Here is a 13,479-nt window from a genome sequence, read left to right as displayed (position 1 = left end):
GTCATCAGCATCGACCATCAGTGTCTACTTAGCAGCTATAGCAAGACGTCATCTGTCGCAAGCAATGCCGGATCCCACCTTTAATCCTAGACTGAAGCATATCCTTGAGGGCGCTCGACGCTTAAACGTTCCGCAGCCAGATCAACGACTACCTGTAACCGCCGCACTGCTGAGCCGCTTACCGAAGCGGTTGCATTTAGCCACGCCCAACCTTCACGACCAACAAATGTTTTGGGCCGCTTTCACAATATCTCATCATTTTCTCCTGCGTGTTTCAGAGCTGACGTCACCATCTCCCACCTCTTTCGACCCTGCCACGACTCTTTTATTGCAAGATGTCCATTGGAGCACATACACGCTGGAGATAACGCTGAAGCAGTCAAAGACCGATCAGCGCCGAAAGGGCATTAAGCTATCGCTCACGCCGAGTGAGGCGCCGGCAACCTTCGCAGCTTGCCTTGCCTACACAAAGCGTCGCCAGCTTCAGCGACCACCGAATCTGCCGTTCTTTGTCCACGACAGCGGCCGTTACTTGACCAGAAATGACCTGTCCAATGCGCTCAAAATATCTCTTCCACCGGAAGAAGACCGAGATCGCTATTCCTCGCATTGTTTCCGCATCGGTGGCGCAACATCAGCCGCCGCCAGTGGCGCTTCGGCCGAAGCGATATGCGCACGGGGACGATGGAAATCGTCCTCGTTTCTGCGCTACATCCGTCCCTGTCCAACGCGTACCTTTCTGTTTGGGGCACCTCCTCACTCGCGCAGCTCTCTCGCACAATGGTACGCACAGAACCGCACCGGAAGTAGCCGCATACGCATCATCCTGGCCATGAATCAGGATTCAACTCCCTGGCCACGAATCAGGGAGCACACCTGGCCACGCATCAGGTGTTAGCATCGCACAGTCGCTCGCAAAAACGCTCCTTCCGGTGGCCGTGCATGTTCTGACGTTTCCACGAGACTCCGCTGCCGGGCTGAGGCTGGCCAGTTGCCCCAACACCCTGTCGGCGTTTCTCGATCGTTGTCGTTAATGGAAGTTAGCGTGGTCACGCTAACTTGGTTTAACGCGGTGAGAGAAACGCCGGCCAGACATAATTTCTCGTTTATTTAGAACAGCGATGAATAGTGGAAATCAGCATCCTTCAATTTGACCTGCTGGACAATCATATCCTCATCGGACTTCGCCGAATTCATTATGCTCGCCAGCGTACTACCTGCCTGCTCCTATCTCGTACCACCAGCCCGCTTGCCACGGATCCGGATAGAGTTGGCCCGATTTTTAGTTTGCATTGAATTTCTTGATGTTACCTTGTCATTTTAGTTTCGTGATGCGCAGCGAATTATACAAGTGGAAATTGTATTGCGACTAGCGTTGCATGTGACCTTTACGAATTTAAGATCACCCGCCTTCCCACCCCTTTTTTTGCTTCGGCTAATGTTAATGTGCTTAATTTCGGACATAAACTACGTCCTCTTTCTGAGTAATTTGATTAAAGGTCTGTCCTCACTCGCGCAGCTCTCTCGCACAATGGTACGCACTGAACCGCACCGGAAGTAGCCGCATACGCATCATCCTGGCCATGAATCAGGATTCAACTCCCTGGCCACGAATCAGGGAGCACACCTGGCCACGCATCAGGTGTTAGCATCGCACAGTCGCTCGCAAAAACGCTCCTTCCGGTGGCCGTGCATGTTCTGACGTTTCCACGAGACTCCGCTGCCGGGCTGAGGCTGGCCAGTTGCCCCAACACCCTGTCGGCGTTTCTCGATCGTTGTCGTTAATGATAGTCTGCCGTACACTGAAAACTAGCTGACTAATCTTCAAAACAGTCGAACAACCCGGCAATTACAACTGATGCAAACAGACAGCGGTTTACAAATAAGCCTAATAACGTTGCCAGTATTTCTTGTTCATGCTCATGCAATTTTATGCATTTAATTTAAAGAACCCTCCAGAGACAGTTTTCCTATCTTTATCTTCTCCCATAAATTCGGTCATCTCTTTCCAGCCATATTTTGTATAGATCAACCAATTTAGGGTAAGAAGGCGAGTTCCATACGTTCGATTGGTATCACTTGAGGACGCAACGACTTTTTGGGTTTCGAATACAAGGGCTGGCACTGTGGTACAGGGAAACAATGCCTTAGTTACCTTAAACGGGTTAAACTCTCATAGTTTTTTCTCCTAACACCATTCATTAACAACTCTTTAGGAAAACTAATCTGTCACATGCGATCATTCCTAAAACTAAAAGTGTAAGCCGGCAGCAATAACTGATGCAATGTGGCTTACAAAAAATGATAAATGACGATTATGGTGCTGCCAGTGCTTGAGGTTAGATAGGAAGTGACGCAACTTGGTGAATCCTAGGAGTATGGACAAACTCTTACCCGGATCTAATGGAACATTTCTGCGTATACATGCAGCTCTAGCACTGGTGTGACCAATTTTACGCGGGATTCTCGCCCCATGAATTCGATAATTTCATATCGAAATTTGAAAATACCTCCCCGTTGGCGGATAAATTTATTTCAACTATCATAAAATCAGTCGCTTGCTGTATGATCTTGTCCACAGAACATCTTTTAGCGCACATGCATGGCATTTTCTTAAAAGCCTCTTCAAACGGCTAAAGTGTCGGGCATTCGGCTATTCGGACATCCAGAATAAAGTGCGGTTAGCACCCTTTACATGGATCAGTATGAAAATATGGGTTGCAGTATTTAATTTCGTAACAGACAATTAACAATGAAGAGGTTTTTTGAATTATTAAATTTGTGAAGACAGTATTATTCTATAAAAGAAATTTCAAAATTTCCTGCTAACATCTTTTTCGGTCTTTCAGCTTGTTGAACTCTGAAACGGTCATGCTAATTTGAACATTTCTCCGGTGGGCCAGGAGATGTTGGAACTATATCCGCTACAATTGGGCTGGTTAACCGAATAGTCCGCTTGCGTGTAGTAGTTAATCCATTCAGTGCCGAGCGGAAAGGGATCAGCCTGACAGTCCACAGGATGATACAGTTGCTCTTTTACAAACGCATCGCTGTTGAACTGCTGGTTCAAATAAAACGCATCGAACGAATACAGCTCTCCTAAGTCAACTTTAAGCCTCAGCTGCTTGCTACTGCGCCACCATGAACGATACCAGGCGAATTGGCAGTCGCAGTGTAAACTGCGTAGAAATGTCCGAAAAGGTTGCTCGAACTTATCATATCTTTGGCTCTCCGACAGTGCTTCTAGCGAGAGAATGGAGAGATTCGGCAAATCAGCAAAAGTATTTGGTTGCATGGACGCAACAGTGGTGTTGCAGAAGACGACAATGCGGAGATGCTGAGAAGTCGTGAAGTCAGCCTTTGCGATGACTAAGTTGTAGCAGTGATAAAGCTCGAAGTGCAGAAGAAATTTAAAGCCCAGAGAGTTCAGTCTGTTAGTCACGCGGTTGGTAGTGCAGTTGCGTAACTATAGCTTTAAGACTTGCTGTTGCACGGGCAGAAAAGGGTACTTGGCGATGAGTTGCTCTTCCACATCAATGGACACAATTCGCAACGGCGCTTCGGCCATATCCACCGTCATGCGCTGCAGCACAGCAACCGATGAGTTTGACTGGCAGACGATACGGAAGTCGTTCCGATAGGTGCAGTTGACAGTTGTACTGACGTCAGATTTGCAGTATCGATTGAATTGTGCGGCGCACTCATCCTCGGTCATTATTTCCAGAGGGAAACGCGGAAACTCTTCCGTTGTATTCGAGCTTTTATGCCCAGGCCCGGTATTTACTGGACAGTTGTAGGCCAACATGATCTTAGCAACATCGGTCGGACTCAGACGTTGCCGCTGTCCCATGCGCACAATCAGCCCCTTTTTTGATACCATAACCGGACTGGAATCCACAATTGCCCCGCTGAATGGACCGTAATGTGTGATGGAATGATAGTCATACTTGGTTCCCAATGTGTGAACAGAAGCGTTGATTTGGTACTCGTGAGCGAAACCGGATTTGATGTTGTCGCTTCGCACATCGACAAACTGGTCTCGGTCGGCACGTTTCTGCTCATGATCGAAACCCAAAGCATGCAAAACGCGGGTCTGAATTGCTGCTGTGTCCAAACACAGATATGGGTAGTCGATGGTTGCTACCGCCAGGTAAATGTACTGATACCCACCTGTGCGCCCAACATCTGATGAACATCTGAAATGAGGGAAGATATTTTTAGTGTATTGTGGATTGACGCATAACGTCATCGAAAACACAAGCTGACGTTGAGCGACGAGGGTACCTGCCGGAATAGCTTGGAATGAAGTAAATATAATCGAACTCGTACTGTCTAACTTTGAAAGCTATACATCCTTTTGTCATCCTTTCAATCTTCAGGAGAGCTTTCAGTATCACTTCCCGTTGCGATTTTTCTACAACACAAAATAATACTGTAAAATAATTACAAGGACCAACCGGGTAATACACAGTGTAAAGTACTTAATAATTAACAGGCTTGAATATGACTGCACGATTTTGTGCTAAAGTACATATTTTCGCTTTAATACATATACCCGAAACGGCGCAATTCCAGAATATTAACAGGGTGTGTAAACAAATCGACTGTAGCTATTCGCATGAACTTGTAAAAGCTGAAAAGGGACAAATATCTCGAAGACGTTGCACATTGAGAGCTAATGTACAAATGCATATATGTAATCTTCTGATATCTGTACATGTATATGATGATGGGCATGACTCCTGGGAAACTGATGTACTGTGCTGTAGATATGCCCAGTATTACCGCTATCTCTACTGTAACTGCGCCAGCTGTTAAGGCCATCGCTGGTTCGGCTTTAATCCTAAGATGCCATTCTGCAAAAAGAAGCGGCTATACAGATTTTTTCTCTGCAGACTACAGATAGTTAATTTTTTAGCGTGATGTTTTCGATTGAAACTTTAAACTTGTTTAAAGTCGTTCTCGCCAATTTTAATTTGGGAATTTTTCTCAATTTAAACTGGACAAACAGATGTATCGAGAACGAGATGCGATTTCAAAATAGTAATAAAATTGGCGTTCTTCATCTGAATTAACAATAAGCCGAACTAGCCATGGCCTTAACGTGTGTAATAGTGTAAGTTACTAACTAAGTACTCTATACTGTACTACTGTCGATTACTGGGGCGAGTACATTACGGTCATTCCACTGGATATTTCATACCACCTACTCCTACCTGCATTAGTCCACACACGTCTGGTACAATATGATTTGTAGTCGATAGCTTCATACTGCAGCGCACATCTTAAATCGGAATTACAATTTAAGACATAAAAGATATTTTTTAAGAAAGGAGCCACCACTGCACGGACTAAATTGATTGTCGAAAAGCAAAATGTACTACGAGTACAGTACAGCTTCAAAGCCAAAAGGGTTTTTTACTTTACTGTAAACACTAGCACAAATTATGGGATTCGCAGAATCGCAACGAAATACTACCACAAGAGAAAGTGATAATTATTATGTCCTTGCACGAATAAGCAATAAAATTAGTTAAATCAACATACGATACTTTCAGCAGCACTGACCGTGAATGCATTCCTGTGCTTACCGAAATCGCTACTGATGTAATAAGGAATTGCTGTGCGAGATGGCCACAGCCGTGGGCCGGTCTCGGAAGTGTCGCGTTTGCTGGAGCTGTTGACAGGCGCTTCAAATAGATCTGCAAACAAAAGTTATCTGACAGACTTTCTTTTTCACATGTGATCGGCGAAAACGTTACCTCACAAAGTTCAGATACTACTTTTAAACTTGGCTAAGGTATTCGGTAAAACTCTAAAAAATTGAGCATAATTGAGCAATCAAGATTACCTGGTGTAATCGAAATGTCTCCATTTTCATCCGACACTGCTATTGCGATTTGCGTGCAGACACCAGCAACTGCCGCGAATAGAAGAATTTCAGATTTCTTTTTCGTGGTTAAGCTTCTAGAAAGTATCATATTTCCTAAGCAGAAAAGATTTGGTTGTTGTCATCCAAGTGCAATCACAGATAAATCAAAATATGCAGGCACTGATCCCCACAATGTATGTGATTGCTATGCCGACTACATAAAGACATACGCAGTTTTTACAGTTCATATAGGGGAGTACCGGATGCAATGCGCACGATATGTTGCAAACACCCCCGGGTTAAACCAGTAATTTTTGGTGTCTTGGAAGTGGTGACGACATTAGCTGTTGTCGTCGCTGGCATTCATTCAAAACACGCTGGCAGTTATTCATCTCATGATTAGTAATCATGCTACCTACTTCGTTTTTCAACTGTTTGACCTTCGCTACAAGTACTTATTAACTTTACTCTTAGTAAATACTTGCTATTCTGCCTTTGCTGCAAAACTGAAATTTTTTATTTGCTGTCAAGAAAGACTCTGAGAAAAAGCAATGCGCGCAGTATTTTTGTTGCAGTGATTTGCAGTTCGCATTGTGGTGGTGTATATGTATTTTAAGATCCCAATGCGACCATGCTTTCTGAAATCAACGTTTTACAAAACTGCTCTTATGGTCAGCGCTTCTTTGCATGTATGATGCAGTAATATATCATGCAGTAACGGAAATATGTAAACATAAAGTACTTAACAGTACTGAAAAGCGGAAGTCGCTCCATTAACTGAAGCATAATATCATCTTGTTTCCGTTTGCTTTAAACATATCATCTTGTCATCTTGTTTCCGCTTGCTTTAAAAGCGGGTCAGGCAAATCAGACAAGGCAAAACATGAAATTTTTTTGTACAGTTGTCAGCAGCTTTTGATTGCAGCAGCTTTCGCAAAAGATTGCGAAATGTTTATTTGTGTGCAGATCTGAATTCAGGATATTGTTCTGCTCCGAATAAGCAGCCGGTTGCGAGCTGGTTGTAAATGTCAGCACTGTAGGCACCACCCGCTCATTTATCCCGGCAATGGAAACCTTATGTCCCGTTACGGTTGTGATGTCCTTCAGTTTGGCGGTCATGCCCAACACCCGTTGACAATCTTTGCCAACCGGAAGCAATATAAACGGCGACGATGTGGACAAAAACATGGCTCGGTTCACCGGCCCATCATCACGGCAACAGTACTGCAGTGATGTGGAATGAACATTGTTTGTCCCGTCAGGAATGCTTCCCCGAGATTTATGCGTGTAATGCGGAATGTTTCCGCCAACAGTCACCGAGTACGATATGGTCATTTGGCCGACACCTGGGAAACTACTCGGGCATGTTCCACCTTTCCGGAATACACAGTACGAGCCGCGCTGCCAGTACGCCATTCCTCCGTTGATCTCGCGCTCCGTGCGTTTTGTACAAAACCCGGCGCTCCAGATGCTCGGTCCGTATCCTGTGGGCGCGGTTATTGCACTGTACGGCGTTTCGATCAATCCAGCCGGCGCTCGTTGCGGACCATGGTGTGCGGAAATCTGTAGCGTCATATTCCGAGTGCCGCTAGCCCATCCTTCGGGACAGTGTAAGTTGTTTTGTACCAACAGCGAATATTGTCCTTCAGGCCAGTTGGGCTGCATTGTGTGGTTGGCTTCCTCGAGTTCGTCAGGATTGATTTCGGATAATTTTGGATAGGCATCGATGGCTTGTGCCATAGCTTCGCTGACGCGTATGGATTGATTGTGATTTTCGTCCAGAAGACGGCAACTAGGGACAAACTGGGCGGATCGGGTGAGGTAATCTGTACCAAGAAAATAGTCGAGGCCGCGGAGGGAAAACGTGATCGGTGCGGGTCGATCGACGGAGCCGATTACTAAATGGCTGGAGTAAGAGTTGGTGGAGGCGGCCATCATCATGCTGATCTCCCGAGAACTAAAGCTCGTGGACATTCCAACGGATGCGCCAAAGCCGAGAAAACTGGCACCAGCTGAACCTCCGTAAGCGGAACTACCAAAAAATGAAATACACCTTCAAACTCAGTGAAATACACTTTTTATAAAATGTCTATATTTTTTATTGTATATTTTTTATTATTCTTAGCTTTTGTACTTTGTCTGCTGTGAACACAAACTCAGCTATCTTATGTTTAGTGCCGGTACCTTACAGACTGTCCGACATAAGGACTGGTGCACAACTAATAGTTTTGATGATAACGCTTTGTTGCACGCAAATTCACACAGCCGTAGTGTAACTGCAAGCGTATGCATTTGGCAAAAATATGGTGGAACAGAAAAATCACCGTGACTTACGACGAACTGCTCATGATGGTTTTCGCGACTTCCGATTTTCTCATAATTTTTCTGAAGATACTGCGTATTCCCATTTTCGCGCTGGTAACCACATGGGTGCCCCACTCTTTGATGAATGTCATGTATTTCCCCGGCTCATAACGGTTCGGTAACTGGCACACAGCCGCCATAAAATTATTAGATAACCGGCGTTCTTCGTGATAGCGATAGGCAATTTCTCCGTAATTCGTCAGATTGCGCGCGTTGAGTATAATTGTTTCTTTTCTTGCGGAATTCATCGCGTAATTCATTGGCCGCTTTGCTGGCGCTCCCTCTTGCCTTGAAAATCCACGCACGAATCTCGCCTTCAATATTCCATGACGAATCATGAGAAGTTTGATAAGAACGCATATCGACGTCGCTGGAGTACGACTCGTCCGTGAAGGACGTATCAAACTGGACGCAGTTGGCTTCGACAATACAGCCGCCTGGCTGTGTCGTCTGGTGCAACACGGTCTTGGCCACTTTCAGCCCGGGATCCATTCCCCCTGTCGTCAGGCTGGGACCATCGGGGCTGCCATATAAAAGGTCATACCCGGTTCCCACGTACACTGCCACGTCCAATAAGCTTCTAACTGTGAGTATTATTTAATTGGTTTCCTTCGTGTTCACAACAATGATTACATACTACGGTTACAAATTTCTAACTTGTCTGTAGCTGCGCTGTTGTAACTCCGAATCGGGAGTACGCAAGTGGCATTCCACCACTAAAATTCTCTGGCACAGTAACAGTAATAAAATCTGCAAAGCGCATGCCATTGTGTAGCTACTCTAGGAAGTATAAACTCAGTACAGTAAACAAATAGTAAAATAAATGAATATTGCACTGTTGATTCCATACGTTTCACATCTTTATAAAGGCCGGGTAAATGGTGATGATTGATTCCTGGGTCAGGGAACGCCGACGTCACCGGTTATCGCTGTTTGTCCGTTAACTATGTTATTATTATTATTATTATTACGGCACAAGAGCAGACAACCCCAAGGGGACTTTAAGTCTTAGATATGGCACACTTCGAACACAACAATTTTTTATGACCGCACTTCCAGGTCGTAGTCCAGTAGCCACCGTACTAACCTATACACTTCATATTCTGTTTGTCGACTTCCGAAAATCTTAGTAGTCACTCTTAGTCTGGGTAGTAACCTGTAGTTTTTTGTAGTCTCGGTAGTTTGCGTAATTTGCTGTAGTCTTGGTAGTTTGCGTAATTTGCTGTAGTCTCGGTAGTTTACGTAGTCTGCTGTAGTTTCCTGTAGTCCCGGTAGTTTACGTAGTTTTCTGTAGTTTCCTGTAGTCCCGGTAGTTTGCTGTAGTGTCGGTAGTTTTCGTAGTTTGCTGTAGTCTCGGTAGTTTGCGTAGTTCCCGTAGTTTGCTGTGGTCTCGGTAGTTTGCGTAGTTTGCTGTAGTCTCGGTAGTTTTGCGCCTACGTATACTACAAAGACTACCGACACTACTGGGAGCCACAGAAACTACAAAACTACAGGCGACTACGCTGGCTAGACGAACTAGGGTTATTACAGGAAACTGCACAGGCTTCCAAGACTACTGGTGACTACCGAAAACTACGCAAACTACCGCGACTACCGAAAACTACACAAACTACCGCGACTACCGAATACTACACAGACTACCGGGACTACCGAAGACTACGCAAACTACCGAGACTATGAGTTACTACAGGCCACCACACAAAATAATGAAAATGCAGGTAACTACGGGCATGGAGGAAAAATTTTGCCATTGTATAAACATCCTTTGCGAATACATAGGCTACAACGGAAAGGTGCACTACATCGTCTAAGGATGGCCGTAAAAAAATGTCCTGTTCGAAGTGTGCCATAGGTGTCAAGTCTGGTCGAACATCGAACATCGTGCTATCAGGGAGTGATGTCATGAACGAAAAGGATAGAAATTCATACTTTATGACACACTTTCTTATCCGCTACGAGTAGGTCGTTCTGCGTAACCTTGGTCATGTTGCATAAAACTCGGCCAGTCTTATTGACAGAGGACATATTTGTAATATGTACAGATAGTTCATAGGAAATAATATTATTTGAGTAAGGTTTACCCAGTGCTTCATTTGTACTCTATCAAACTACTTTTGAACTGATTTACAGATGCAGCTCCGCTACCACGGTATATACGTATTTACCGCCACAATAGTGGCGTTTGTTCTTCGACACGTTCGAAGCCGCTGATAGTCCAGGTAATATCGGCAAACTATGCCATGCCAACTACGCGAAGTGGAAATGAAATCAGTATCAGAAATTATCCAAAGGCTGGTTACAATGACTTTTTACAAACCATCAAAGTTGCGCTATCCGGGTTGGTTATCTGGTGCTGCGGTGTGGTTCAGAGGAAGCCCGGTAACTCTCTTATGCACACTCTTGTTGGTGGAATAATTATAGCCGCGAACGATTAGCTCTGAACAGTCAGGCTCGTTGATGGAGTATTCAACCTGACTGTAGTAGTTGATCCACCCAGAACCCAGAGGAAAAGGCTCTGCCGAGCAGTCTATCGGATGATAAAGGTCTTGCTTTCCAAAGCTTTCGCTCTCGAAAGCGGTGTTGGGAAACAGGCCGACAGTCGAATAAATTCCTTCAAAGGAGTAAATTTCCCCAACATCGACGCGTAGCCGCATCTGTTTATTGGCACGCCACCAGGATCGATACCATGCATATCCGCAATCGCAGTGAAGGCGTCGCAGGAAATCTCGAAAGGGTTGCTCAAAATTATTATGCTGTTGCCCTTCCGGTATTGCTTCCAACGAAAGCACTTGGAGGTCTGGCAAATCCGTTAAGGAACCCAAATGCATAGTGTCGATGGTACTGTTACGTAAAAGAATTATTCGCAACCGTTTAGACATTATAAAGTCAGCCTTTTCGATAACCAAATGGTGACAGTGGTATAGCTCAAAGTGCAGTAGATTCGGGAGCATAAGGTCATTTAATCTGGAGGTCACGCGGTTCGTGGTGCCGTTTCGCACTCGCAGTTTGACGACTTGGCGTTGCAATGGCTTAAATAAGTACTTAGCGATAAGCGTTTCTTCCACATTGATCGAAACCGGTCGCAGCGGCTCCTCCGCCATATCCATCGCCATTCGTTCAAGCACTCGAACTGATGCGCTTGACACGCACACAATTCGGAAATCCTTGCGACTGGTGCAATTTGTTACTGTCGTTAAGTCAGAATGACAGTAGCGATTGAACTGTGCCGCGCACTCGTCCTGTTGCATTGCATCCATCGAGAAGTTTGGAAAATCTGCATCATGGACTGCGGCTTCTTTTTTTGCGGGGAATATTTCTAGGGGACATCTATAGGCCACCATAATCTTTGCCACATCTATAGGGCTCAGGCGTGCTCGCTGTCCCATACGCGTTATAAGGCCTTTTTTGGGTATCATTGCCGGATGCTCATTGGATAGGGCGGCATGGAATGCTCCGTAGTGCAGAATAGAGTGATAGTCGTACTTGGTTCCACTTGTGTACATCGAAGGGTTAATTCCGTAATGATCATCGTACAACAGGCTTAAGATGCTCTCTTTGTGCACTTCGACATATTGTTCCCGGTCGGGGCGTTTCTGCTCGAAGCCAAAACCAAGAGCACGCATGATCACCATCTGGAGTATACCGATGCTAAAACACAGCGTCGTCCGCAGAGAAATATTTTGCGCGCCCCCTTGTCTTCCCACTGACGCAACGCAACTGGAAAGACCACATCAGAAGCATGAAAATTATTCAAGTCTGTTCACCGTTATATAGCTGAATAATTATATCTTTAATTTTCGCAGAATACCTGGAGAACAATGACTCGGTGGGTTGGAAGTATAGATAATCGGGCTCGTCCGTTCTGTCTTTAAACATTACACATCCCTTCGTTTTTTTCTCCATCTGACGAAAAGCCTTTAAAATTATTTGCTTTTCCGATCTATCTACATCGTAAAATGAAGGGGTAAAGTTTGCAGAATACATTGTAAGTCAAGTTCTGCTGGTCAACTAAAACGGCTACTCCCTGAATTAAGGTATTCTGCTGAATCAGTACAATAATACTTGTTAAATTATAAGACGTAAAAACAAACGTGGTTGCTGATCTATTCAGCGCTTAATTGAGTGTTCTTGTCAGTAACGGTTGGCTAAGACGTTCACAGGTGGTTTCGAACGTACGGCCTTGTCTGACTGCCCAAATCTAATAAAATCCGTCTGCAAGTTTTCCATAGGCCATTAACATCGTCCTTTCGTTTCTTGCTGAGGTTACTCTATGTCCGAAATGGCAAATCAGTTTTCTTAGCTAGGACGCACATTTCGATAAATTTAACCGACACAAAACAGCAAGATATTGGCTGGACGAAATTTACGACGGACGCCTTGTTCGCACTCGGACCTTTTTTCGCAAAGTTCCTGTCCATTGTGAGTGTGATTATTTTGATTCGTTCAACAAAAAGCAAAAATGCCGCCAATATGGTAATAGTACCGTACTTTAATAGTGCTTACCAAAGAAACTGCTTAAGTAGTAAGGAATTGCTGTACGGTTTGGCCAGAGTCTATAGTCATTGTTCGTCCATTTATTGCCAGCATCCGAAAGGTTGAGGGGCAAATGGAAAATGTCTACAACCCAAACTCCTCGTTAGCGTTACACGTATTTGGCAGGTATATTAATATCTAGAATTGTTTGTCAATTTATGAGTTTATCTATTGATGGTATGTATAAACAGGTACATACTCGTATATAGAATACTAAGAATAGATGCGGTAATTGGGTTGTCAGCAAGTGACACCAAATGTCGGTATATTTATCTGTACGTGCATCATTAAATTTCCACAACGAGCCGATTTTGTGAAATACTGAAGCAAGAGTCAAAATTTAGTAGTCAAGTAACAGCACCTTCAGTGATCAGCACATTCCCGCTTTCGTCGGACACTGCTTCTATACCGATTACAACCAGTACAGCAACCAGCACATAAAATATCAGACGAAATAAAGCCATAGGAAGAATTTAAAAGTACCCAAACACTACCAATTGCAAGATTCCTAAAGCGCACGCGATTCGTTGCATACACGCACTACGAAGTGTTCCACAAACAGATAAGGACCGTTTGTTCCACAAAGTTCCAGTTTGTTCCGTTTGTTCCGTTTGTCCCACAAGTATTCCACAAACAGATAAGTATAGTCTTCATCTGCGCCATATGGCGCTGCTTGAACTAAGAAGACAGTGTAAGACGTGTAGTGCCAG

The 13,479-nt window shown here is 44.6% G+C and overlaps 3 protein-coding genes across 4 annotated transcripts; 1 reads left to right on the top strand and 2 right to left on the bottom strand.

Moving 5' to 3' along the window:
* The first annotated feature begins 64 nt into the window (after positions 1-64).
* Positions 65-898, top strand: LOC129589569 (uncharacterized). Its single transcript, XM_055484369.1, has one exon. It carries the CDS (start codon positions 65-67, stop codon positions 896-898), a length of 834 nt encoding a protein of 277 aa, XP_055340344.1.
* Positions 899-2,525: 1,627 nt separating this feature from the next.
* Positions 2,526-6,075, bottom strand: LOC129589588 (zinc metalloproteinase nas-4-like). Of its 2 annotated transcripts, XM_055484393.1 has the most exons (5): positions 5,852-6,075; positions 5,592-5,702; positions 4,285-4,414; positions 4,171-4,196; positions 2,526-4,101 (listed from the first exon to the last, which is right to left on the bottom strand). In XM_055484393.1, the coding sequence occupies exons 1-5, from the start codon at positions 5,979-5,981 to the stop codon at positions 3,467-3,469; spliced, it is 1,032 nt and encodes a 343-aa protein (XP_055340368.1). In that variant the 5' UTR covers positions 5,982-6,075; the 3' UTR covers positions 2,526-3,466. The 2 variants fall into 2 exon arrangements, with proteins under 2 accessions (XP_055340368.1, XP_055340367.1); XM_055484392.1 differs by having other exon boundaries at positions 2,526-4,196.
* A 4,116-nt stretch (positions 6,076-10,191) lies between these two features.
* LOC129589613 (uncharacterized) lies at positions 10,192-13,466 on the bottom strand. The gene is made up of 4 exons (XM_055484428.1): positions 13,131-13,466; positions 12,740-12,853; positions 12,045-12,180; positions 10,192-11,953 (listed from the first exon to the last, which is right to left on the bottom strand). The coding sequence occupies exons 1-4, from the start codon at positions 13,231-13,233 to the stop codon at positions 10,567-10,569; spliced, it is 1,740 nt and encodes a 579-aa protein (XP_055340403.1). The 5' UTR covers positions 13,234-13,466; the 3' UTR covers positions 10,192-10,566.
* Between the last annotated feature and the right edge of the window lie 13 nt (positions 13,467-13,479).

The sequence above is a fragment of the Paramacrobiotus metropolitanus genome, unplaced genomic scaffold (assembly GCF_019649055.1).
Source record: "Paramacrobiotus metropolitanus isolate TYO unplaced genomic scaffold, Prichtersi_v1.0 Parri_scaffold0000036, whole genome shotgun sequence".
NCBI classification, from domain to species: Eukaryota; Metazoa; Tardigrada; class Eutardigrada; order Parachela; family Macrobiotidae; genus Paramacrobiotus; species Paramacrobiotus metropolitanus.
The sequence above is the reverse complement of the archived record's forward strand: the minus strand, read 5'-3'. Positions and strand labels throughout refer to the sequence as shown.